The sequence below is a fragment of the Triturus cristatus genome, chromosome 2_1 (genome assembly GCF_964204655.1).
Source record: "Triturus cristatus chromosome 2_1, aTriCri1.1, whole genome shotgun sequence".
NCBI classification, from domain to species: domain Eukaryota; kingdom Metazoa; phylum Chordata; class Amphibia; order Caudata; family Salamandridae; genus Triturus; species Triturus cristatus.
In genome coordinates this window covers 514,822,479-514,849,848 of record NC_140581.1, presented here as the reverse complement: position 1 = coordinate 514,849,848, position 27,370 = coordinate 514,822,479, and the positions used below count along the sequence as shown (strand labels likewise).

Here is a 27,370-nt window from a genome sequence, read left to right as displayed (position 1 = left end):
CTTTTTCTTGTAAAGGAGTGCTGGGAGAGGCCTCTCCAAGAACCCAAACAAGATAATGTGGACTATGTGCTTGGCCTAAGGTCCAGAATGGCTGAGTACATGGAAAAGGCATCCAAGAATCTTGAGGCCAGCCAGGAGCTTCAGAAGCACTGGTATGACCAAAAAGCTGCACTGGTTGAATTTCAACCTGGGCAACAGGTGTGGGCTTTGGAACCAGTGGCACCAAGGGCACTCCATGACAGATGGAGTGGTCCTTACCCTATCCTAGAGAAAAAGAGTGAGGTCACCTACTTAGTTGACCTGGGCACAAGCAGGACACCCAAAAGGGTTATTCATGTGAACCGCCTCAAGCTCTAAAATGACAGGGCTGACATCACCATGCTGATGGTGACTGATGAGGAACAGAAAGCAGAGAGTGAACCTCTCCCTGATCTCCTCTCCTACAGCCCATAAGATGGCTCAGTGGATGGAGTTGTCTTTTCAGACACATTCTCTGCCCAACGGCAGACTGACTGCAAGCAAGTCTTGCAACAGTATGCTGAGCTCTTTTCCCTGGCCACTGGTCTGACCAACTGGTGTACCCATAATGTGGACACTGGTGACAGTGCACCTGTCAAAAACAAGATCTATCAACAGTCAGACCAAGTCAAGGAAAGCATCAGAGCTGAAGTTCGCAAGATGCTGGAGGTTAGGGGTTATTGAACCCTCTGAGAGCCCCTGGGACAGCCCAGTGGTTCTAGTCCCCAAACCTCATCTACAGGGTGGAAAGAGAGAAATGAGGTTTGGTGTGGACTGTAGAGGGCTCAACTCTGTCACCAAGACAGATGCTCACCCAATCCAAAGAGCAGATGAGTTGATAGACAAATTAGGGGCAGCCAAATTGCTCAGTACCTTTGACTAAACTGCAGGGTACTGGCAGATTGGCATGGCCCCAGGAGCAAAAGAGAAAACCGGATTCTCCTCACCTGATGGGCACTATCAGTTCACTGTTATGCTCTTTGGTCTAAAGAATGCCCTTGCCACCTTTCAGAGGTTAGTGCATCAAGTCCTTGCTGCGTTTGAGCCCTTTAGTGAAGCTTATCTTGATGATATTGCTGTCTTTAGTTCCACCTGGCAGGATCACCTGATACACCTTGGGAAGGTTTTATAAGCACTGCAAACTGCAGGCCTAATTATCAAGGTATCCAAATGCCAGATAGGGCAGGGCACTGTGGTGTACTTGGGCCACCGTGTTGGTGGAGGCCTGGTACAACCCTTACAGCCCAAGATCCAGGCCATCCTGGACTGGGCAGCTCCAACAACCCAGACCCAAGTCAGGGCATTCATTGGCTTGACTGGGTACTACAGGAGGTTTGTGAAGGGATATGGTTCCATTGCAACTCCCCTCACAGAACTCCCCTCCAAGAAAATGCCCAAGAAGGTTAACTGGACAGTTAGCTGCCAAAAGGCTTTTGACACCCTGAAAGAAGCCAACCGCGACCAGCAGAGGGTAAGATTTCCTGACGCCTAAAGACACCCCTGCACCCGGCGCCCCACGGCCCCCTGTGCCCAACTCCTGGGTGTCTACCCAACCTACAGCTTCCCAACTTACCTCTCGAAGTAGTGGTCGCATCTGAAGAATCACCGTCCCCGAGTTTGCAGCCGTTGTTCATCTCGCAGCTTTCCCATTGAAATCCACTGGGTGCCCGACGGCCCGGAAGCCCACTGCACCCGGCTGCCCCAGTGCCGCTGAGGGTGCACCAACTACCCTGTTCGACTTCCCCTCTTGCCCTGAGTAAGTGACCAGGAGCTTTGCTCCCACAGCCGTGTGGCTTGCCTGCTAGCAGCCACCAACCAAAGGCCCCCTGCCCGCCATAGGCTAACATTGGGTCTACTCTCTCTGCACCCGGCCGCCCCTGTGTCTCTGATGGTGTACTTACCTGAAAGCCGATAACTTACATTTTCTCCATAGGGTAACATTGACTGGTTTTCACTTGGAAATTCTTGTAAGTGTTGAGTTTCGGAACTTTGAAATATTCACTAAAAATCGTCCGAATAACAAAATCGAAATTACTCACCTGTTCTCAGGAGAGATCCCAGTGCTGGACTTAGGTGCCCAGCACTGACCAGAAAAAGTAATTACAACTGTGATTTTACGATAACTTGATTTTCCTCCATAGGATAACATTGCCTGGTTTTTAGCAGAAATTCTTCTAAGTGTCGATTTTTGCAACATACAAATATTCCTTAAAAATGGCCTGTTCAACAAAAACGATTTCTTTCAACTGTTTACAGGAAATGCACCAGGGCGGAATCCAGGATCCAGCCCTGAGTAAGAAAAACGTTCTTAAAGTAATTGTATTGCAGTTTGCTTAAAAACCCCATTGAGCTCAATGTTCTAGCTATACAAAGTATTGTGTTGCCTATTGCAACCCCTGTACCTTATTGCATTCAAAGTCTATTTAGTTCATTGAAAGTATTCAACAACAGCATCTTATTTTGAAAAAGTATTTTATGCAAACCTGTGGTTCTAAAATAAAACAGTATATTTTTTTATACAAACAATTGGCCTAGAGTTCAGTTCTTGAGTGTGTGAGACCATTTGCTGACTGAGTGTGTACATCAAATGCTTTACACTGTCCTCTGATACTGCCTTACTGCTCAACCAAGCTACCACTTTAGAGAGTAAGGTTCTATCTAACTTGAACCTCTGCCAAACCTCTGGAGACTCTTGGACTCTATACACACTGTACCTCACTTTGTTGCAGTATATATAGAGCCAGTTTCTTACACTCTGCAGCTGGCAAACACATGATGGAAGCAGCCAATTGTGCTTTTCATCTCTGGTCATTTTGATCTTTGGCCTCAAGGATAGCTACATCAGCCCCAAATGACAGTGCATGTTGCAGAGATTACTACCCAGTATCATTAGGTTAGGGTAATGCAGTGTGTATGTAATCAGGTGCTCCGAGGAAATGTTTGTCTTCATCCTTGAAGGCAGGGTATGCCTATTTGTCTGCTTTTTGCCTCCATTTAAGGACTTCTATGCGATCTCTGGCAGCCCTTGGTTTCCTCCATTCTCGCTATTGTTGTCTCTCGGATCATTATCATTTTCCTTTTATGTTTCAGGTACATCCCTGATTCCGAGGAGCTTGTGGGTCTGAAGTTGCATATCACTTGCATTGTCCTCTTCAATTGAATAATTTGCAGAAAAGTGAATAAAAGGCGGACTGGATATCTTCTAGTTTAAGTTGTTGATTTTTGTCAGAGAGTTGAAGTTACTTCGCAGAATTCTTGGCATCTTGCTGAAGTTGTTGAAGATATGTTGTGGAGTAGGATGCTGTTGTCTCCCTTGAACTGGATCAAGTCAATTGATATGGCTACTAACATTCTTTTCTTTCAATGTATTCTTGTTAGCACATTTGGAGGTAATTCCTGGTAGATTTCGTTGGCTGCGAAGACACTGCGTTCTGTTGAGTTCCAGCTCCATATTTTTATCTTCTGAGAGGATGTGGTTGAAGAGCGCTTTGACATAAGGTTCCACTGCTGGGCCAGGGACTAAGGGGTTAATACCCCATAGTTTGATATTTCTTCTAGAACTATTTTAATTACCCTCCAGTCTCTCAAGCTTTGCTGCATGTTCGGTGTCCAGAACCCTTTCGGCCAAAACATCCTGTTTGTGGGCTTGTTCAGCTATGTAGGTTTTGACCTAGAGTACTCGTGTTTCAGCTTGTAGGTTGTGACCCGGTTCCGGCGACGTAGGGATAGGTCCACATCTAAAATCCTGTGGATATCGGGTCGTCCTCCATATCTGTGGGTACTTTCCCCGCAGTTCAATTATATGGTCGTCCTCCATATCTGTGGGTACTTTCCCCGCAGTTCAATTATATGGACACTGCACTATGTGTGTCCTTTAGCCGCCAGAAACTGTTGAGGCATGCCTTTTACATATTTTAGGTCGTCCTCCATATCTGTGGGTACTTTCCCCGCAGTTCAATTATATGGTCGTCCTCCATATCTGTGGGTACTTTCCCCGCAGTTCAATTATATGGACACTGCACTATGTGTGTCCTTTAGCCGCCAGAAACTGTTGAGGCATGCCTTTTACATATTTTAGGTCGTCCTCCATATCTGTGGGTACTTTCCCCGCAGTTCAATTATATGGTAGGTAGTAGACTCACCCTACCATAGTGTGTGGATAGTTTTAATTTGGTCCTGAAGAATTGCCATTGACCCCCCTGACTACCAGGCAAGAAACATGTTGACCAGAAAAGTAAAAGTAGAGCGTGATGTCTTGATTCATTATAGCCAGATATCCGCCACTTCTTTTCTATTTTTAATCAGGTAGGGAGCCTACCAGAATAAAGGTTTCTTATTGGACTTCCGCACCTGTTTTAGTTTTAGCACTCACCAGCACATCACATCCACAACTATTAGGCCCCTCACCCCCACGGCACCATACGGCGAGGAACAAAAGATCTCCGCTAAAGAGCCCCTCATTGGGTGCCCGTCGGGTATTGCAGCGCCGACCCGACGAGGAGCAGGCCCAATGATGAAGCATGACACCTAGCGGGCTGGGTGTGTGAGGGCCCTAGTTCCAAAGGGAGGATTTTTCCTCCCTTTTTTCATAGTACGACCATTCACTACAGTGGATGTTTCACTAAGCTCTCTCACCTCTTTTTTAGACCCACAATAAGGAACTACGTACGCTTTCTTTGTATGGTTGTGATTCAATGCCATGATGGCTATTGCCAGATCTTGGTGCAAGGTGGAGAGTTTTAGCCTTGAATTCCTGCGTTAGTTGTTGGCTATCTCCCATCGTGGGTGGTGTTTATACTGCCACTGGATATAATGACTATTCAAGATCTTAGGTCTCCTTTATACCTTTTTTTGCTGCTGCCACTGTCTAGTTCGAGACTTGAGTCTTCCTTTTTGTCTCCCTTCACTTTTTGCCTTTCCTGTTTGGATTGGTTGTTGCCCACCATGAAAAAGAGTGGTTTAGTTCATTGGTATCTCCATAGCACATCTACGCTTACTGCCTCCCCTGTAGTTTTTTTTTTTTAGTGGCGATGAAGCACCCTTTATTCCAGTCCGGTGGCACTGTTCAAGTGACCAGAGCCTCCACAGCACAGCTTTTGATTTTTCACCGCAAAAGATGTTATTTACTGTGACGTTTTGGGAAAATTCAATCATTTAATAAAATGGGAGCAAATCTGTCTGAAAAGTTTCTGTGCTCCGTCCATCATACAATTGTGTTTGCTTATCTCAATCTATAACATTTATACCCCACCTATGCCCTACTGTTTCCTTTCACAACCAGTCTCTATCACTTGTGCCTGTTATTCTCCTTAGCTGCTTTACTGCAGTTCTGTATTCCATTTTCTGGTATTTTGTTTGTTGAAACTCTGCTGGTTTGGGAGAAAATAGGCTGTAATCATTTTGGAAATTCACCAATACAGCATGTCACCAACATGAAGTGTCAAGCTGCTGTTCTCTATTTTCTTCAGAAAGAAGCACAGGGACCCAGTGGGCTGGCTGGGAAGGGTTAACTATAAAGCTCTTCTGGCAAAAAAAACATTCCGAAGGCAATAGATTTGGACAGTTACCAGGTGCAGACTGGTTTCCAGTCGAGTTTTACTCCATCTACAGAGCAGTCCCTACCTTTAGACTCCTCAAAATGTATGAAGCCTCCAAACAACTGGGTTCCCTGCATGAGTCTCTTGTAGTGATCCTGCCAAACCTGTGGGAAGACACTAGATGTACGCAAAGGTCCTACCACCCCTTATCAATGTTGAACCTAGACTACAAGATGTTGGGTAAGATGCTCCCAAACAGGCTTCTTACTGTGGCACTGCAATAGTATCCACACCAGAACGGCTTTGAGGTGGGAAAGCACATGTTCGTTAACCTGCACCATGTGATAAACTTGATAGACAATGCGCAATTAAACGACTTAAGGGACATGGCTCTTTCTCTTGATATCAAGAAGGTCTTGACACCCTTTGGTTGCCTTAATTGATGTTGGTCCTAGAATCGTTGGGGATAGGTCCTTGCTTCAGGCAGTGGCTACAGTTACTATACATGCAGCCATGGCAATGGTGCAGACAGGCTGGTGATAGCTTCTCAATAGGTAGAGCGCTAGACTAGGCTGCCCCTATTGCTTCGGATTTTTGCAGTTGCCATGGAGCCACAGGCCTGCCTGTTGCACGACAGAGAAGCGGACTGGTGAATACACCATGGCAATAGATAGCAGATTATAGTGCTGTGCGCAGATTAACCCATTTTCAACATAAGGGCCTAGATTCTCTCCTAGAGGTGATGAATGTTCCAAATAATTTTGGGGACAATTCCTGGTTAAGGATCAACTGGAACAAATCATTCTTGTTCCCCCTGCGAACTCTAACAGATTAGGAATATACTGCGAGCAATAGAACTGAGACTGTACTTCTTTTAATATTTTATGGTTAATGTATATCACACGGACTCTGATTTAATAGAGGCAAACCTAGGCAATGGCAGCAGTGCGCCAGTCGCTACACTTCTGGGTTTCCCTGCCACTGTCGCATATGGGAAGGATAGCGATATCTAAAATGTTGGTTCTTCTACGATTGCTTTACCACTTCTCAACTTTGCTGGTCACAATGCTGTAGAGGTTTTTTGCAGATTTCGATAAAATTCTATTGGTCCTGATATGGGGAACCATTAGGAGTTGAGTAGCTCTGTTTAAGTTGCAAACCTCCATGTTTGAGGGAGGGCTAGGAACTTCAAATTACGAACTATATTATTCAGTGGCAAGCTGCCTTAGGTGTCTAGATGGTTACACCACGATCCAAACCCAGAGAAAATATTTAGTGAGATTGTTGAAAATAACGGAAATGCTACACTGACTGACGACACCAGGAACATAAGTGTGGGTGGGGCACAAATTGGGGCATATAGCTGTATACTGCTGGAGAAAGTACATACAACCCAAACATCAGATGCACCTGTATGTGTCAGATCTCTGTTCTAGTCTTCCCCTCTCTTTCACTCTTACCAGCTTGCATGATAAAAGCTTCTAGGTGTAGTGCTTACATTGGGTAACTTTTATACATGGGACTCTTCCACATTTCAGGACCTCCCAGATGGACTGGAACTGAGTCAGTTCATCACTTACAGGGCACTGACGCACATTCTTGATCAAATATGGGGTCCAGATGGGGGGGGCGTTGGCTTCCGTGCTGCGAAATGGCCGCTCTGTGAGTGACCTCCACCGGCCGTGTTATTATCCTGCTTTTATCCTGCCATATGGGGAGCTAATGCCGCGTAATACATTCATCCACTGACAGCCGAATTCGAGGCATCGATTGCTGTATCCTACTTCCCTGGACTTTGCTCCGGAGCCCAGCTTGGAGCCTCGCTGGAGGAGGGCCGGTGACGCGCGCTCACCCTGCTGCTGCGTGGGCGGGCGGACCTTGCAATCAAGCCCGCGGCGCCCAGTGCGGTGTAGGCCTCAGCTGGAGCAGCTGCGGAGTGAACCCTTCTGCTCCGGGGTCCTGGAGCTGGGACTCGATCCTGACACAGAGCTGTGCTTGCGTGCCTGAGGAATCTAATCCGTGCTGCCTGTGCACGGACAGTGAGGCGCTGCGGCGGAGTGGCAGTGCGGTGTAGCAGGGGCTGGTTGCGCCATCTTGCAGCCCAATCGGGCGTGAGATCTACCTGCTGGTGTCTGGTGGCGCACATTGGATCGGCGCCCGGGCCCCGCATATCCATGAGTGGAAGAAGCTGCCTCTGCCCTGAGTAGGTCCATAGCTGGTAATGGATTAAAACCTGCCGCGACTCACGCACCATTTTGCGCCTGTGGACCTGGGTGCGCTGCAGCGGACATTTTGTCGCGAGAGGCCTGGTGATGGGCTGCCTTGCTGTGCTGCCGAGTGGATGAGGATTGCACTGTGGGGACGCTTAGTGGGCATTACCCTGGCGCTGCTGCGACCTGGATAGATAGGTGATCCAATAGAGTGCAAGGCCTATCTGAGGAGTGTCGGAACCTGCAGGTGCTCCCCTTTACTAGCTGCGGTGCGGGTGGACCGTTTGACTGTCCCTACAGGCTGTGGCTGTACGTTACCCCCTGTGGACTTGGAGTTCGCCTGAGGGTGAGCTGCGGGAGTGAGTGGACTGTGGGTGTGTCGCTGTGCCGCGTTCTGGCGGTGGGCCCTGCTGTAGATTGGTGACGTCTGTACGAGACATGGGGAAGCAGGATGCTAAGCAGCCGAAGCTAACCTTCGACCAGCGGAGGACCACTAGATTTATGGAGTCAGACCCCGAGGCCGGTGCGGACTGTCCTGCGGATTCGCAGACAGAGGATCGCGGGGAGGAATTGCGCACCTTGATGCTTGAAATGCAGACCAGTCTGCGTAACATCGACACCAAGCTGGACGCGCTCACTACCCAGCTGGACGCCGTTAAAACCCAAGTGGGAACCCATGAGACCAGACTTTATACACTTGAAAATAAAGCCTCCGATTTTCATGATTTCCGAGTGGAAACGAAGGAGCAACTTCTGCAGATGGATAAAGTGTTGGGATTAATCTGCGCCAAGATTGAGGATTTGGAGGCGAGGTCACGCCGCAACAACCTGCGCATCGCGGGCATACCAGAAACCACGGCTATTGGCAAGATGGAGACTTTTGTGGCTGACCTACTTTGGGAGCTCTTTTGATACTCACCTCTCTGCAGTCTTCGCGGTCGAGAGGGCACACCGTGCTTTGAGCCCTAAATCACCAGTTGGGGCCCCACCCAGACCCATCCTGGCCCGGATTCTTCACTACCAAGACCGTGACCTGATTCTACGTCTGGCACGAGAGAAGGGGAAGATCGTGCACAAGGGCAATCAAATCTCCTTTTACCCGGACTTTACGCCTGCGGTGCAGGCGGCGAGGTGGATTTCCTGCCTGTCAAATGACTTCTGTTACAGGCCCAAATCGCCTACTCGTTGCTATACCCGGCCAAACTCAGTCACGTATGATGGTTCTACACACTTCTTCATGGATGCCAAATTCGCAAAGCACGTAGGTGGTAAGAAGTCTAAACAAGGTTCCAAGATGTCTGATTCGGCTGAGGCCCAGCTCAGTGACCATGATTGACAGTTCCCCTGTTGTGTTGTACCCTATGCTCTGGCTGTTCTGCATTGAGCTCGAGGATGTACAGCTTATGGGTGTTCCTCACTTTGTTGAATCCTGTTCGATACACTAAAGATTTTTTTCGTATTTTTCTCTCTCCTGGTTTAATCCCCCCTTGCCGGGCTTGTTTGGTTCGTTTCAGCGGAGGCCTGTGTGGGGGGGGTTTGGTGGGCCGTTCGGCATGCCTGAAGGGTTTGTGGCACATCAGGTGGGACTGCAATGTACGTACTGTTTTGGCCTTTATCATGCTATCACGATATGTGGACAGTTTAGTTGTGCTTTTTTAATGCTATCGGCTTAGCTCTCTGCAGCATCTCGTCCACCCTGTCTTGACAGGGGAGTACGCCAGCGGTCCTGCGCCCCTATGGGGGAACTCCCTTTTGCCAATTGGTTCTTCATGTTACCGTGGGTGGGTCCTCTACAACCCAATTGGGGGGTTGGGGTCTGTTACGTTTTTAGCCAGTATGACACTTTGCCGCTTGATTACCTGCACCCGGATCATTACAATTGTACTGTACAGCTCTTACCCCACTGCTTTCTTTCAATGTCTGTAGTCAGACATCACTCCACCAGTTTGAACTTTTTAACGTGGACCATTCGGGGATTGAATGATGGTAGGAAATCCAGGCTTTTGCACGCCTACCTGCTGCGGCATAATATAGACGTGTGTGTGCTGCAGGAGACACATCTAACTGTCAAACCCTCCCCCTGGCTGAGGCATAGCCGATGGGGCCAAGTGTACTCTTCCATATACTCCAAATACTCCCGCGGGGTTGCTGTGCTGGTCAGGCGGGGATTGTACTGGAGGGAAAGGGAAGTCCAAAATGACCCGAAGGGTAGATTCATTGTCATATCGGGCCCATTGGGAGGGACCCCTGTGGTGATAGTTGCATTGTATGGCCCTAATGTGGACTCCCCTAGCTTCTTTTAGGACATTTGGGCTAGAGTTAAAGCGACCGGCTGCGACACTATTATCTGGGGGGGGGGGGGGGGGGGGTTAATGCAATTTTGGATGACGACCTGGACAGGAGGGGGGCTTCCCAGAAACTACATCCTTCGGCTAGTGCGGCTTTGCACACTATACTTTTAGATGGAGATTTGGTCGACCTTTGGCGATGTAGACACCCAACGCTCCGGGAGGGCACCTGCATTTCTGAGCATCATGGCGCCTGGTAAATGTTAGACTTCTGATGGTGTCACGTGATGTTGCCACGTGGACCAAGGAGTGTCCCATCTCCCCAGATCCTTTTCAGATCACGCCCAATGCCTTCTGCAATTAGTATTTCCCGAGTCCCCACCGCGCCTGTTGTCATGGCGGTTACCACCGCATGCGCTATTGGATGAGGCATTTAAGGAAGAAATTAAAGCAGACTTTACGGACTATTTCACCCTCAATTCCGGTTCGGTAGAAACAGAGGCCTCTCTTTGGGAGGCATTCAAAGTGGTTATTCGAGGTCAATGTATTGCTCGCCAAGCTGGGGTGTTAAAGGCTATTCAGAGCATGCTTGCTTCCCTAGAGACCCAAATCAGGGGACTAGAAACACAATATTACTCCTCCAACAATACCAGCACGCTGGCCCTTTTAAAGGCCAAATGATTGACTTCGAGGAGGAAGCGCAGCGCGAGGTTAAGTTCTTGGGGAATTACACTGAGGCGCGGAGATATGGAGAGGGTGACAGGCCGGGCAGGACGTTGGCGATGATGATTCGTGCCCAGCGATCCCATGCTTACATTCCTGAATTGACAAGCACACATGGTGCTGTTATCTGAGGCCAGGCAGGCATTTTAGACTAATTCTCCTCGCTTTACTCTAGGCTCTACACCGCTACTCAAGAAACATGCCTGGAAAGCATGCAGTCTTTTCTCGATTCACTCGAGCTACTCTGGTCCAGTCAAAGGCATAGAGATTATTTAGACTTTCCGTTCACTGTAGAGGCTGTTTCTCAGGTAATAAAAAGTTTGCCCTTGCACAAAGTCCCCGGGTCTGACGGTCTAACCACCGCCTTCTATAAAACTTACGTGGAAGAACTGGCACCGCACCTGATAGCGCTATATGAGGAAGCGCAGACTGCAGGTATCTTACCACCCACCATGCGCAAAGCAATAATAATAATCACCTTACTAAAACCCGGGAATCCTGAAACTGAATTGGACTCATATAGACCACTGTCATTCATAAATAAGGACGTCAAAATCTTGGCCAAGTTAATCGCTAACAGGTTACAACCCCTACTTCCCTTGGTCGCTTGTCCTGATCAGTCGGGATTTATCCCCGGGCGGTCCACTTCCCACAACTTCCGGACTCTTTTCTCGGTGCTACACTATCTCCACCCAGACGTGCAGGGAGGTGCATTTTTTTTTACTCTACCAAAGCGTTTGATACGCTCGAATGACCGCATTTGTTCGCCATTCTGGGCCGCATGGGATTTAGCCCGCTATTTTAAATTTAATCCGTTTGTTATATACTCATCCGACGGCTCGGGTTCGAGTGAATGGCCGCATGTCGGAGCCTTTCTCTATTTCCCGGAGCATGAGACAAAGATGCCCCTTGTCCCCTCTGCTCTTCGCGATTGCGATGGAGCCGCTGGCGGCGCGTATAAGACAGCACCACAAAGCCAGAGGGATTGGGTATAGCACCAGAAGTCTCCTAATTTCTTTATATGCTGACGACGTCACATTGTACGTTATCGATCCCGCGGTGAACTTGGACCCCCTTCTTTGGGAATTTATCAGATTTGGTGGCCTCTCTGGCGTTTCCATCAACTGGGCTAAGTCAGTTATTTTTCCATTGACGGATTCCACCGCCTCAGTTATCTCCTAGTTCCCTCTAAAATGGACGGACGACTCCATTAAGTACCTGGACGTATGGATTAGCAGAAACTTACAAGAGGTGTGGAACTTAAACTATGGTCGTGCCATCTCCTGGCTAGAGGAGAAGGTCGCATTATGGGTTGGGCTCCCACTTTCCCTGGCCGGTAAAATAGCCCTAGCCAAGATGGTGGTACTGCCGAAATTTCTTTATTTATTCGCCAACATCCCGATCCCTCTCACACACGCCTTTTTTAAGTCCCTCAAGACTCTGCTGATTTCTCTGGTTTTGGGCAGGCTCGGGTATCCTGGGATTTGCTGATGCTCCCGCTGTGTCAGGGCGGAATGGGAGCCCCGGATATGCAGCTGTATGCCTGGTGTGCCCAGGCCCAGTTTCTCCACCACTGGGTTAATCCGACTCCTTTCCAACCCCATGTGGCCGTGGAGGCTGACACAGCGACGCCTTCACCACTTCGTGTGGTTCTCTATCAACCCTACCGCCATCCCAGAGACGGCATAGACACTGTGGAGACCCTACTCTGGGCATGGAATGAACTGCGGAAGAGAGCTGGCGCTCCCATATTATATGAGTTGTTCTCGAAATCAACCCCAAATACCAACAAACGGACCGTTCTAGTATCTAAATATTCGACAGTAAGTAACAACTTCAAAAAAATAATCAAACAACATTGGCCTATTCTAAAACAATAACAAGACTTCAACAACTTATTCAACGAACTTCCGATCTTTGCATTCACTAGGAATAAAAATTTGGGTGAACTGTTGAAAGCCAAAGATGAAAGTGCAAGCACAATATACAAAGGTACCCAACCATGTTACAACTGCAACAATTGTAACCGCATTATTCAAGGATCCTTCACCACACATCCACAGAAAGGACACAAAATTAAACTACATGTTACAGCCACCTGTGACACAACCAACGTGATCTACCTATTAAAATGTCCATGTGGCCTAGTCTACATTGGAAAAACTGAACGAAAAATCAAAACAAGACTCAACGAACATAAATCCAACATCCGCACCTGCAACATCAAATCCAGCATTGCTACTCACTTCAACGAAAATCACCACAACATCAGTCAACTAAAATTCTTAATTTTGGAAACTGTGACAAGAAAAGAAGGCAGAGACAACAATAAACACTTATTACAACGCGAGAATTTCTGGATCAAGAAAATGGATTCACTAAAACCATACCGTCTTAATGACCGTATGGAATACCAATGCTATTTATAGAGACAAACAACGTATCTGTATATTGAATTCATTATGATTTCTTACTTCTAAAAGTGCTTACATGTCAACATACCAAAGCTATTTACAGAGACAAACGATGTATCTAGATGTTGAATCCCCCATGACTGTTCAACCCTATTGTTTATACGTTATTTTGATATTGATACATCATCTTGTGTTTAATTGTTGTCATATTTGTCTACCTTATCCCACATGGTTTATACATAATTTCCTTAATAGCACTTGACTAACAGTAGCAGGTATTCATAAATGTATTTATATACATCATAAACATAGCCGTAACCCAATGAGCCAACAATGCCATATAACGCAACATTGTTCGGAATCAAAACATGAACGTAGATTAATTCCCTTCACTCACGTTCTTAACACAACATGGCCACCAACAGATTTTGTTATACGGGAGTTACGCTACATACATTGGCTTTTTCTAAGCGCATTAACTTAGTTTAACCACCAACAGATTAAGTTACCATATGGGAATAACACTCTATATTTTTTAAGTGTATTCACAATTTAGTTCATTATACAAACACTATCCACGTTTAAATCCAACATGGCCGCCAAAACACCCCTTTACATATTCAAGTAACGCTCCATCCTTTGTTTCTATTATACGCACCAACAGATTAGTCCAATATTTATGGCTAGCTCCAAACAAACGCCATTCAACCACATCAAGACAAGAAGAAACACACACCAGTTCATCACGAACTTGAAGTAAGTGATCCTCTCATAGCTCGTTTAGCTTAGTTTAGTTATCAAACAAACGCGCGAACATTCTTTGACATCTTAGAAGTTTTTCACGAAATTTGGCATACATTGTGAATATCGTGTTTAAACAAACGCGCGAACACTTGTTGACATCTTAGAAGTTCTCACGTAATTTGGCACACATCGTGAATATTGTGCTCACAAACACAACGCATACTATTTTCTTAACCTTAACACTTCTCTAAAATTCACACCTATGATAACTCATGTCCTTCCATCCATACGTAATGATTGAAACATCGACACATGGAGAATACTTAGTTTTTCCCCCAAACTCAAATGTATAACCACTAAAGCCTGGTTTCTAACGATAAAACATTTGTTAGTACCTTGATAACCATTCATCATGTATTAGAGATTTACTAGCCTCCTCATTATGATTGCTTTGTAGATGTGTCCCTGACGAAGGGTTCAAGGAACCCGAAATGCATTGGACAAGAAACAAACATCTGAGTCACAAGATGTCTCACACAATTTGAAGTAGTGAATGAACTAAAGTACAAATGAACAAATAATTATTGAGAAACGCAATGAATAAAATTGCTAAAACTACACACAACGTGTAATTGAATCTGTTTTCAAAATTTGACGTCTCTAAAAGGAGATCTACCAGTGTGCCCAGGGGGACACATTCAAGCATGATTGTGCTGTCATCCTTCTTGCTCCCATATTATATGCCACATCTATACCACTAGCGCACAATCCTATGCTACCCAACATAGGAGACGGTATCAGTAAGGCTATGGCACAAAAGTTACACCTACGTACCTTTGCTGACCTGTACCCCGGGAAAACATTTCGACCGCCCCTGGTCGCAGAATAGGGCCAAGCAGTGCCCTTTGCTGAATTGTTTCACTATTATAAACTTCGGGCTGCCTGTCGCTCATTACATGTAAGTTTTCCAGACCCCCCCGCCATCCTTGCCGGCATTAGAAAACTTGTTGATTTCACCTTCGCCCCGTAAACTCATCACACGGCTCTACACACACACATGCAAACCGCGGCACCGCTATTACAGCCAAGGGCATTTCAGGCGTGGAACGCAGAACTCCCCATCCCGCTCACCGAGGTCCAGTGGATGAAAGGCTGCCGCCAGCTCACTGAGTTTTCCCCAATTATAAACTTTTCCTAATCCACTTTAAGATCCTCCACCGCTTTTACAGGACACCTATAGGCCTGCACCGTATGTGGTTGAGGAACGATGAGGGTTGTTGGCGCTGTGGACTCCTCCCGGCAACGTTTCTTCATATGGCATGGGACTGCCCACATCTGACGCTATTTTGGTCCACAGGGTTTACAATGATCAACCAGATCATTGGTGCGCCTGCGACTCCCACTCCTTTACTGGGTCTTTTGAGCTATGTAAAAGATACACCCGTTAAGGTTTGTAAATTGCATGCAATGCTACTCCTCTTTGCCAAACGACAAATAGCTGTGCATTGGAGGAGGAAGAGGGTGCCAATTGCCATCCATCAAGGAATGGATCAGGGACATTTTGTACGGACCCTCCCAGCTGACCATGTTCTGGGAATTAATGCCTCCTACCTCCAGACCCAGAGACATTTGGGAACCATTCCTCTCCTGGGCCCGGGAGAGACCAGGGCCGGATGGGATACGTAGATCGATGCGGGGTTGGTGGGATGGGACGGGTGCGGTGTTGTTGATGTCTCTTTGTAGTAGATTTTCCTGTTATGAGCACTATGTGAGATGTCCTGGATCTATAACCATGTTATCACACGTTCTGTTCATGCCTGGACTTGCAATGTGGTGATCCCTTACATGTTTTCTATCAGTGGGTTGGGCACATACGGTATCGCGTTTGTGTTGCATTGATGGTGCAGCCTCGTCTCGATCATGTATTGATTGTGTGCTGGCTAGTTGTTTATTGTCTTTCTTTTTTTTTTTGAAATACCAATAAACAGAATTTTTTTTTTAAAATATGGGGTCCAGATAATGTAGACCTGAGAGCGCACACTGCATTCCACCCCAATATCATCCTTAAAGACTGATTGGGAACAAAATCTAAGGACAAAAATAGCGGATAGCAATTGGACCCATGCTTTGGAGTTTTTACTTGAAGTCTCCTGTAATGTCTGCCTGAAGTATTATCCATTCAATTACTTAAATCAAACCTATCTTACTCCTCAGTGAATAGCCCACATGTACGACAAAGCAAAGTCCAGATCCCTCTGCTGCCAACAAATATAGGAAGGATTTTTTCGCAAATTATGGCTGTATCATAATTTTTGTTTGTTTGAATAAGTTTGAGATTTTCGTTTTTGCGTTTTAACGATAATGCAAATAACGAATAGCATACATTTGAAGGCATAATGTCCTACAATTACTGAAGCATATTTTGACATACAACTTGCATCAACAACATAGTTGTGGCGGTAGTAGACAGGCTCAAATACAGCAGTGAAAGGAAGGTGGACACTAAAGACCTGCCTTAGATTATGATACATGTCTAGAAGGTACATCACTTCGCATATGGTTGGATACCAGTATGCTAACCCCTCTAGTTAAGTGGAAGAGGCTGTAAATTGTTGACTATGTTGGTAACAGATTTATTTCATATAAGTAGTAATATAGCAATAACTCTAAAATAATAACATAAGAAACCATACAACCTGGAGCTCCCCCCCTGATTCCCTCCCTCACCACAGTCCACAGAAATGCTCATGCCACTGCTGTTAAGTATCCACAAATAAGGCATACTGGGAGATGTGTGAGTGCTGGGAATTCATAGTTAACGAGGTCGAAGAACAGCAGATAGCAACATTAGGCTCAATGTACGGGGCTCTCTACAAAAGTGTCAGTGTCATGGTCAACCTTGTATGGGTGGTTAGACTGCAGTTCATATAACATATTGTCCCAGTAAGTGCCAGTGGGATATTTCCTTAGACCGAGTGTGTCTTCTCTATGTAGTGCCACGCTTTCTGCCTGCGCCGAATCAAGCATGTCCAGGCTACAAATGGTGGGGGCTCAGAGGATTTCCACCTACGAGTATGAAGGCCACTATGAATCCCAGATCTAGGAAGTGGGAAGTGGTCTTGTGTTTTTTGTTCCTGCGATACAATCCCAGGAGACATATTTCCCATTTGTGCAGGTCCGGGCATTCAGTGCATGTGGATAAACTAGATGTGATACTGGACCAGTAATTATGTAGACATGGGCAGGCCCATAGCATGTGTAGCAAGTTTGCGTCTATCTGAGCACATCGAGGGCAAGCAGCGTCTGCTTTGTGATAACTATTTATGTTGGCGGGAGTAAGATAAGCCCTATGCAGTGGCATAGCGTGGGTGGGGCCACAAGGGCGGTTGCCCCGGGAGCAACATTTTTAAGGGCTCAACGATCCATGGGTTAGGCGGCGCAAATTGCGCCGCGTAATACTTGCACTGGGGCGCTGGCAACCCATGCTGCACCGATGGCCTTATGTACAACATAAAGTTGAATAAGCTTAAACCAGGCATTATGTGGTAAGTCTCTTGGGCCCTCCAGCAGGGCGTCCCATTCCTTATCAGTAGTGCATGGACATGTTAAGTCGGTCTCCCGGCGTTGTCTTAGAGTTATGAGCTGTGGAACAGTGTCGATGCGGAGGGAATCGGCGAACCATCGTATGAGGTGTCTGCCCCACGCGGTTTTGGACTGAGGCACTGAAAGGGATCGTAGAATTGACAGAGAAACCGAACCTGTTGAACCTGAGCCCTGCCTACTGGGCTTAATGACCAGATCTAAGGACTCTAAATACCGCACAAGATTCCTAGACTTGCCCTAGTGTTGGTAAAATGATGTATAGCAATGGCGTGAATGTTCCCCAGAGACCCCAACTGGATCTCTGGTTGACAGGTTTGCTGAAGGGGTAAGGCTGACGCTGACGGTCTTGATACCTTGAGCGGCAGGGCGAGGATGGGCTGGCAAATCTGCAAAGGGACATGAGTGTGCTGCCGTCAGAAGCCAAATCAGACACATGCCCCCCTTGAACATACGCTGTAAGCCATCGAACACGAATGGACCAAAATGAAGTGGGAATTGTACTGGAACTTCCTGCCGGCAGGACCCATTTTATGATCAGTTTGGAGGAGTGATCTGAGCATATTTCACGCCCATATAATGCCACAAAGGCTTCTTTTCGCTTGTATTGAGTTCCGGTTTTTGACAGGATAGGAACCGGAGTGGGGACTTGTGGGGAAGTTAGACATCAGATACTGAACGTCAAACGTCAGTGGTTACTGTGACATAGGACAGCCTAACCGATTAGATTTGCTTGCTAAAGTGGGGTTGTTTTGCCACGTTTATGAAAGGTACTTGCTCAAGCCGAACCCAGACTGATGGCCTGATTGAGGTCTTGGCACATGGGTTACTCCATCACAACGGCGAGGGATAACCCCTCCGCCGAAACATACATCCCATAGGAAATAATGGGATTTATATTTCGGCGGACGGGTTATCAGTCTCAGTTGTGCCGTAGTAACCAGTCAGGGGCGTAACAAAGGCCCCCGCAGCCTGCGCGGGGCGGGGGCCCGAGCTCCATGGGTCCCCTTCAGCCCAGTACCCTGTTAGCAGAGCTCCTGAGTGTGGTCGGAGGGGGCCCCCTTCATGCACTTTGCAGGTGGGCCCCCTCAAGTTTCGTTACGCCACTGTACCTGTCCACTATGGTCTAAATCAGGCCCTTATCGGGTATAATGTGGTGTGAAGATAGAATCCTATTTTATGTAAAAATTGTAAAGAAAAACGCATTGTTAACAACGCCTTCACACCGTTTAACTTGAACTGTGTGAAAATTTACCACTTGATGCCCATTTACTCGCACGATATTGCATATTATGAAAGGTGAATAAAGGGTTATTAAAAATAATAAACAGTGGCATGTTACGTTGTGCTCTATATATTTTGGTAAAGAGGATTTGTCAATATATTCTTTTTCTTCATTGTAGATAAGATGGGAAAAAAACATTACGCTGGGTGAGCCTCCGGGATTTCTACATTCTTGGTGGTGGTAAGTACTTTAATTTCTTGTGTTTTTAGGTCGAGGACTACCGGTCTGCCGAAGGCAGAACCGGAAGTCGAGATTTAATGTTTCCTAGAGTGGCTCCTTAGCCCGCCTCTCTTTTTGCTTCTCCTCCATTGGCTGGCTTCCTAAACGGAGGCCCGCCATTGGAGGAGAGAGCCGTCCCTCCAAATAGGCTCCGTCTTTTTCAGATTCGGGGGCGTGTTCCTTGCTGTTCTTTCCACTTTTTAGCCACGCCCTTTTAGAACGGCAGGAACACGCCCCCGAATCCGAAAAAGTTTCGGAGTTTCCATCCGCCATTTTTTTTGCTATCGTTTGGCCGGCCGTGAGGATCTTCCTGCTGTTGTACGTCGAGGACATGAGGTAATGCCTTTTCTCCTTTCCTCTCCTCGCCGTTTAAAATGATTCTATGTTTGTATTTCTTGATGGATATTAAGCGACAATGACGCATCCTGAGTTGCATAATAAACAATAAAAGCATTGGGCCGCCTGAAAAGGGACATTCATTTTCCCGTGTAGCCCTCCCTCTTTCTTTGTCAAATGCTGGCATTATGCTTTTCGTACAAGACAAGGGTCATTGAACAAACTAAAGCAATGCGAGGGAATAATATTATTCATATAATCAAAGTTGATTGTAAAACATAATCCTCCGCCATAAAATGTAGTGCCACGAAAAGCGGCCCGGGAGCCTCGAAGCACGTGTATTCCTGTGGTCACGACTTTTTTTTGGCACAATGAGTCGGGTAGTAGTTGATGAAAAACAATACATTTGTAAATGATTCTCGAGAAAATGTCTACTTAAAGGAACAGAGAAGATAATATTGGGATAATGCAGGTACCCCCCCCCCCCCCCAGCCACCGTTTTGCTTATAGGATGTGGCGCCGGAGGGGGTATCCTTCCTTTTGGGGTGCAGCCGCAGCACTTCCGCATGTTTTCTGTATTTACCACAAACGCCACCCTCTCTCGCAGTAGAATAGGAGTAACGGGATTGGAAAAAGCACCTTCACGTGTCGTCTGTCCGGCTTTGTTGAGCAGTGCACCCTTCACCCCCACGCTCATTACTAATTGAAGGAGCACGAGTGTTGGTCGACCTAGGAAACTACACGCGCTGCACCCCCTGTTAGAGATGAAAACATCTCGGATGAGAGAACACAGAGGCCCGCCCGACTTTACCCAGGATTTAAATCTGAGGATCATTCTGGTGTTTATAGAACACAGGAATCGCACATGACATGCTATGACAGAGATTGCAAATATAGCCACTTGGACAGATTCTTTGGCGGGCAGGCTGCCGGGTGGATGCAGGGATTGGCGGGGAGAGAAATAAAAAAAGCGGTAGATTTGTAGTCTGATTCTTAGACGGTTAATATATTCATAGGTTCTTAAAAGTGACAGCTGAAAATAGTTGGTTGTATGGACAGAAATACATAGATTGGAGTGCATAAATACACGTAGAGAGGCATAACTAGAAAATAATAGATAAATGGAGTAGATAGAGGTATTGTATTGCAACATTTATATAGCGCTTACTATCGCTATATGGAGCGCGAAGCGCTTGCTACATTATACTTACCCAGACAGGCATACATAGATAGTGCACATATAAATGTAGATAGTCCTAAGTAGTAAATAGATGGATACATAGTTGAATAAATGGGTTGATAGTCGTAGGCAGATGGGTATAACTGACAGACGAATAGAATGGAGTGCATTGATGCTTTTAGATAGTCAAAGTAGATAGGCATACACAATGGCTAAAGAGAGATAAGAGTGCATTGAATCGTTGTATAGCCAAACGTAAATGGGCATACATAGATAAATCGAGTGAAGTGCATAGATATATGTAGACACGTAGATAAGTATACATGGATGGATAAATAGACTGGAGTGCACAGATATATATAGAAAGATATCGATATATGGACGAACAGATACACGTAGAAAGATCTAAACATATGGATAAATACAGTGGATTGTGCAGATTATTACACGTAGAACGATATAAAATATGTGGATGAATACAGTGGAGTGCATAGATGAAGACAGACATGTGGATAAGCATAAATGGATAAATAGATTGGAGTGCACAGATTCATTTAGATAGACAAATGTAAATAGGCATAAATAGATAGATAAATGGAGTGAAGTGCATAGATATATGTAGACATACGTGGATGGGTATGGATGGATACATTGAGTGGAATGCATAGATATATGTAGAAATATATAAATGTATGAAGACTAGAGAGATTACATAGATGTAGATGGAAGTTTATGTATATGCATAAATAGATGAATAAATAGAGTGGAGTGCGCACGTAGAAAGATATATATGGGTGAATAGAGCGGAGTGCATAGATGTAGATACACTTTTTGTGGATAGGCATAAATAGATGACAGACAGACCTCAATCACTCTCTATCTCTCTACCTCACTCTTTCTATCTCACTATCTCACTAACTCACTTTCACTCTCTCTTTCACTACCTCTCTCTATCTCACTACATCACAACATCACTCTATGCTTATATATCACTACCTCACAACATCCCTCTCCCTCACTACCTCACTCTTTCACTACCTCACTCTATCTCACTACCTCACTCTCTATCTACCTCACTCTCTCTCACTACCTCACTCTCTATTTCAATACCTCACTCTCTCTCTCTATCTCACAACCTCACTCTCTCTCTGCTAATGCAATAGGTATCACATATGCAAAAAAAAGCTAATGCCAATAGAAATGACAATGCCATTTATTTAGGGATACAAAAATGATAAAAAAAATAATGAGCAATACCAATAGCTCTACCTATAATATTGCCGAGACCATTGCATTGTAAATGCTTGTTTATACTCCAATGAATTGCTACTGTTTATTATAGGATTAATGAGCTGTAACACAGGAGAGCGTGGATAATGTGCGTCTGTTTCTTCTATAAATGTCCGATGTTTTCTTGCCGTCTGTCCAGCTATGCACTTCATCATTTTTGGAATCGAAAATGTATTCTTCAGTCACATTGCATGTTAAGTTTACAAGTGTTCTTCAACAAAATGCTATGGCATAAAAAAATATATATTTTACCAAACATTATTTTTCACATCATGGTACAGGGTTGCCTTGAGTGCGTATCGATGGAGAATACTTGATGAAAAACTTTTGAAAGGCATGTCCAAAATGGTCAATTGCCCAGGGCCCCCACCTTTCAAGGGACCCCCTTGGAAAGTAATTTTTCTGGCTTGACATATGTTATGTTTCATTGTCTAAACCTCTCTCCGTCTCTACCCCTTACTCTGTTTCTTTCCAACCTGCCATTTTAAGGATTTTGGGGGGTCCCGGGATACTTCTTTCATTTTTTTTTTCTTTTTTTTTTTTCTTTTATACATTTTACATCTTTATTTTGGTGGCTGTTAGCTTGAAAAGGGAGTGAAATGCATTACTGTACAATGTAGAGCTGTCATTATGATGTAATTTGCATGAAAATATTCAATGGTTTCGCTATAAAGCATGGGTTTTCATGCCACTGCATTTTGTGAAACAAAAGTGCCGTATAGGCAATATATTTTTTACATCTTAATTTTTTAGGCAGTTGGCTTCAATATGATTGTTTAAATGTAACTGCTTTTTGGATGTCTATCAAAAATGGTTATTGAAATACTGGACTAAGCTTATACTTTTGTTAGTCTCTTATAACTGCTGAATTTCCGAGTGTGTTTTGTTTTTACACATTACGTTTTTTATTATTATTATTATTATTATTTGTTTCAAGTGTATTTGTGTGACCCTGTTAAAGTTTCACATATTTTAATTTAGTATTGGTTAGCATCATTCAGGCTTGAATCCGCCGAAAATGGGTAATAACCAAATGTTTGCGTTTCTTACAAGGCTTCCAAACTAGGTCTTGCCCAGGGCCCCGCAAAATGTATATCCCAGGGCTCCCTAGATCCATAAGATGACGCTGCCTCTTTCAGTCAGCAGGAGTTCTAATGATTTGTTTACTGCGAAGGTTACCCCATTGTAACTTGGAGTGCAGAAAGGTGTATCTCCAAAGTTGAGGTGCTGTTCAGGATTAACAGTTTTGATATTAGAGGAGACAGTTTATGGTGAAGCCTGGTATAATGAGACATGTGACAAGGGTATGAAATGCGGAACATGGACTATGTAGCAAGGAACAAGTTAAAATGGCAAAGGAGATGGACAAGTGGGAAGGAGAGAAGACAAACAAGCATTGGCATAGCCAATAGGTCTCGCCTTTGGGACCTTATAAGTGTTTAGCCATGCAACAGTTGCATAACTAAACACTTATAAGGTCCCAAAAGCGAGACCTATTGGCTATGCCAATGCTTGTTTTAACTGCTGCAATCTATTGAAGCCTCACGGAGAACATCAAAGTGGCCGTGCGGCCTCGCGATCAGACATCAAAGCGGCCGCGAAAGTGAAAGTAATCACGGTAAAGCGCGACGCTTGCGCCCGCGCACTGTAGCTCTAGGCTGGCCTGGTAGCACTTTTTGGAGCCCTCACAAAATGTCTTGCCAGACCAGCGCATGCACTGGGTCAGGCGAGACCTAAAAAGGGGTGAGGTGAAAGTGGAGAAGAAAGGGAGAGCATTCACGTTTATTGTAGCTAGTGTTCTCCTCCAGTGCATTTAACATAATTAATTCTCAATACATATAAAATATCAAATGATTTATACCTCTAAAGAGAAAAGGTTTAAAAGTAAGAGATTCATTACTCTTTTGGGCTCCCATGGCAGATCATTTTGTGACCATGTCAGATTTTTAAAAGAACTGTTGCATACCCTTGTCAGTCAGAACAACGAAACATGAAAATTCCCAGTTAGTTTGTGTAGTAATTTTATATCCAATGCATAAACCTTCCCAACCAGATCTCTTGAAGCTAAGTACACAAATTTTCTCCATGTTTTTAGTTGTACAGCTTTTATATTTTGCTTATAATTTAAAAGAAAAAAAATGGACATCCACTCTTGCGATGCACCCATTTGGGTCTGCACTGGGCTCTGGTCTTTTGACATATTAAGAGTTCTAACCTCTATATCCTGGCCCACGGTACACATTTGTAGCAAAGTAATCCGATCTTATTAGACCCCTCACAGTTAAACTGTAATCTAATCTAAGTCGCAGTGCACCCTGTATCCACAGTATCAAAACATGCAGACCGTTCTTAGCAAGCACTTCAAATCTGATTTGCATCATACACTAATATATTGATACAGAAAGTTGTTGTGGCTCATATCTGGCTTGATTTGCAGTACTCCCGGTGTTGCAAATCTTTTATAACGCACTTTCAACTCAACTCATCTTGTATGTTGTCTGATATTCCAGTCATGACACACTGATGGCTCTTCCACAGCACAACTTCGGTTTGTAAACTGCAGCACACTCAACACCCGAGAAACCGCATCGGGATTTAACATATACACTACAAGTTGACCGATCTTCTCAAAATGATCAGGTTACCTTGCACGTACTAACTTGTGTCATGCTCTCAGTATTGGGAAACGAGTGTTTGGCACAGGGCAGTGTAGACCTGCAACTCAAGACTTGCCAATGTTGAGTACTGAAACAAAGTTCCAATACCACTGTTGGAAACATTCGGTCACATCCACATTTTCCACTACATTCTTAAGTTTCTATTTTTTCTGTCACTCCTCTTCCTTTTTATTTACAATTACATGCTTCTCTGTCTTGTGCATCCTGTCTCTCCATTCACCCTTTTAAGTATCTGTCTTCTAGAACTCCCTTCCTTATACACCTTATTCTGCGTGTCACTTCCTTCTTTGTTTGATCCACCTTGTTTCCCCTCTCGGGTTCCTTTTCCGATTCTTCTTTGTCTTGCATACGCATTTCCATTTCCTTTGTACTGTGTGTTACTTCCTTTGTATTTCTGCATTTTCTGTCCTATTTTTCCGTTTCTTTCCGTCTGGCATTTTTTCTTTCTCTTTTCCTCTGTTTATACAGTACAGTTCTTGCTCTTTTACCCCTTTGCCACTCTGATTAGTCCCCCCCACTCCTGATTTCCTGATTTCCTAATTTGCCTTACAACACCTTTTTGTTCCCTCACTCCTGCCTTTACTCTTTCTTTCTATTACTAGTTCTGCCTCTCATTTGTTAACTCTAACCTTCTTTCTCTTCCCTTTCTGTTTTCCTTTTTCCTCTCATTCTTTTCCATTCCCTTTCATGCTTGCTCATCTTCTGTTGTTCCCTGTTCTACCCCGCTCTTTTTTCTTCTCTGCCTCATTAGTCGGTCTTTCTCATTTTCATTATTTGTCATTCACTTCCATCTTGGTGAGTCCTCTGCTGCTCATCAGCCCTGCCAGTTCCGTCTCTCGCCCAGGTTGCTTATTGGGTCCCTGGACCCTTAACATGACCAGTCTCAATACAAAATAGATTGGTTTGAGGAATTGGGTGAGACCAGTGGATTGGATGAGACCAGTGGATTGAATACCTCTCCAGATTCTGGCCTGCTTTCTTCCTCCTACTGTGGCTATGGAGGAGGGAACTTAATGTGCTAAGGTGGTAAAAAGGGCAGCTGAGGCCCTGTACCTTCAGCTCCTTTCGGTGGAAGTACATCTTGCTGGAGGTCTTGCAGCCAGCTGTCTTCTCCTCGGAATCCCTCCTGCAAGGACTTATGTCCTTCTGGGATCCTGGTCCAAGCCCAGCACAGGGGCTCCTGTCAATAGGAATATCTCCTTCTGCCATCGCCATGATCCAGCTAACCTGAATTTCCACAATAACCACCCTACCCCTGAGAGCTCGGTGGTCCAAGCCTCTACCACTCGAAGCAAGTTCCCTTCCGCACCCCCGGAGAGTGAATCCAAGAGGCTGGATAGGTGGGGGTACGAAAACCTTTTCTTCCGCCAGCCTTGAATGGCATTTGGTGGACACCGCATGCCTATTGTGCTGTTTTTTCAGTCCCTGTGGGAAGCAGTTGCTCAAGTGCTGCCACAGGTCTTGGTGGAGGCTCGGGCCATCCTCTCTCAAGTGGAATCTGTCTGTAGAGATGCAACAAAGGTCGCCATTCGTTGTGGACTTGACAGGATGGACTGTCAGACTGGGCAGAGCAATGTCTTAGACGGTGGCTGTTCGACACCAGGCCTGGCTGAGAACGTCTGGCTTTTCTGTGGCTATCCAGTCTTCCCTTATGGAAATGGCCCTTGATGGTACCCTTCTCTTTGGAAACAAGGCAGACATTGCCCTAGAGCACTTCAAGAACTCATGGGCTACAGAAAGTCCCTGGGCCTCCCAGTGACCACTCATCCCTTCTGCTTTTCGCCCCTTTTATGGCTACGGAAGGGACTTTCAGCCGCGCCAGCCAGAAGGCCACGCAAGTTCAGCAACCTCTGCGCGGCTGTGGGCGTGGCCCGCTCTCACCCTGTGGGTTGGGTCAGTCCACCACCCCCACCTCCACCCCCTCAGTCTCCAAACCTTCTTAGTCTGGCCCTTCAACATCATGGGCGGCCAGTTGGTAGCAGGATCGGCCATCTCCACCACCACTGGCAAAACATCATATTGGACAGGTGGGTTCTTCAGATACTTCGAATGGGCTATTCCCCTCCCCTTCGAGACTACCCCTCACTCCATGCCTCCAACATATGACTGGCTGTCAAAGGATACTCTGGCTTTGCTTCAGGAGAAAGTCATAACTCTTGGCCAAGAAAGTCACAGAGAGGGTTCTTTCCCCAGAAGTAGGCTGTGGTTGCTGTTCCTGCTACTTTTTCTTCCCGAAGAAGGAAAAGGGCCTGCGCCTTATCCTAGATCTACGAGCCCTCAACTACTTTCTCAAAAAGGAAAAGTTCAAGATGCTCACTCTAGCTCAGGTCTTGTCTGCCCTTGACCCAGGAGACTCAATGGTAGCCTTGAACTTTTAGGACGCCTATTTTCTCATTCTAGTCCTGGCTGCTCATCGGACCTACCTGCAATTTACGGTATTCCATGAGCACTTTCAGTTCACCGCGCTCCCCTTTGGCTTTACCAGCACCCCTTGGGTGTTCACTAAGGTGATTACAGCAAATCTGCGCAGATCGGGGGTACCAGTCTTCCCCCTATCTCGACAACTGACTGTTGAAGGTAAGTTCGTCCCAGGCTGTCGTCTCGCACCTTCAGACTGCAGCGAACCTTATGCTCTCACTGGGGTTCTTTGTGTACGTGGCAAATTCACACCTGACTCACTCTCAGATGATCCTATTCATCGGAGCTGTTCTATATATGGTGCAGTTTTGGGCCTATCCTCTTGAACGGCGAATCAAGAATATTCAGGCTATGACCCCAATATTTCAGGCTCTAGCCTGGATTTTGGTCAGAATGACTCTGAGGCTGCTGGGCCTCATTGCCTCTTGCA

General features: G+C 45.6%; 1 protein-coding gene across 7 annotated transcripts in view; it reads left to right on the top strand.

Annotated features, from left to right (window-relative positions):
* Positions 1-27,370, top strand: part of SSBP2 (single stranded DNA binding protein 2) — a 787,338-nt gene that overhangs the window by 292,851 nt on the left and 467,117 nt on the right. For all 7 annotated transcript variants that reach the window (XM_085632417.1, XM_085632415.1, XM_085632414.1 and 4 more), the window contains exon 3: positions 18,938-18,999. In XM_085632417.1, coding sequence (XP_085488543.1) covers positions 18,938-18,999 — 62 coding nt within the window. The remainder of the gene's footprint in view (positions 1-18,937; positions 19,000-27,370) is intronic.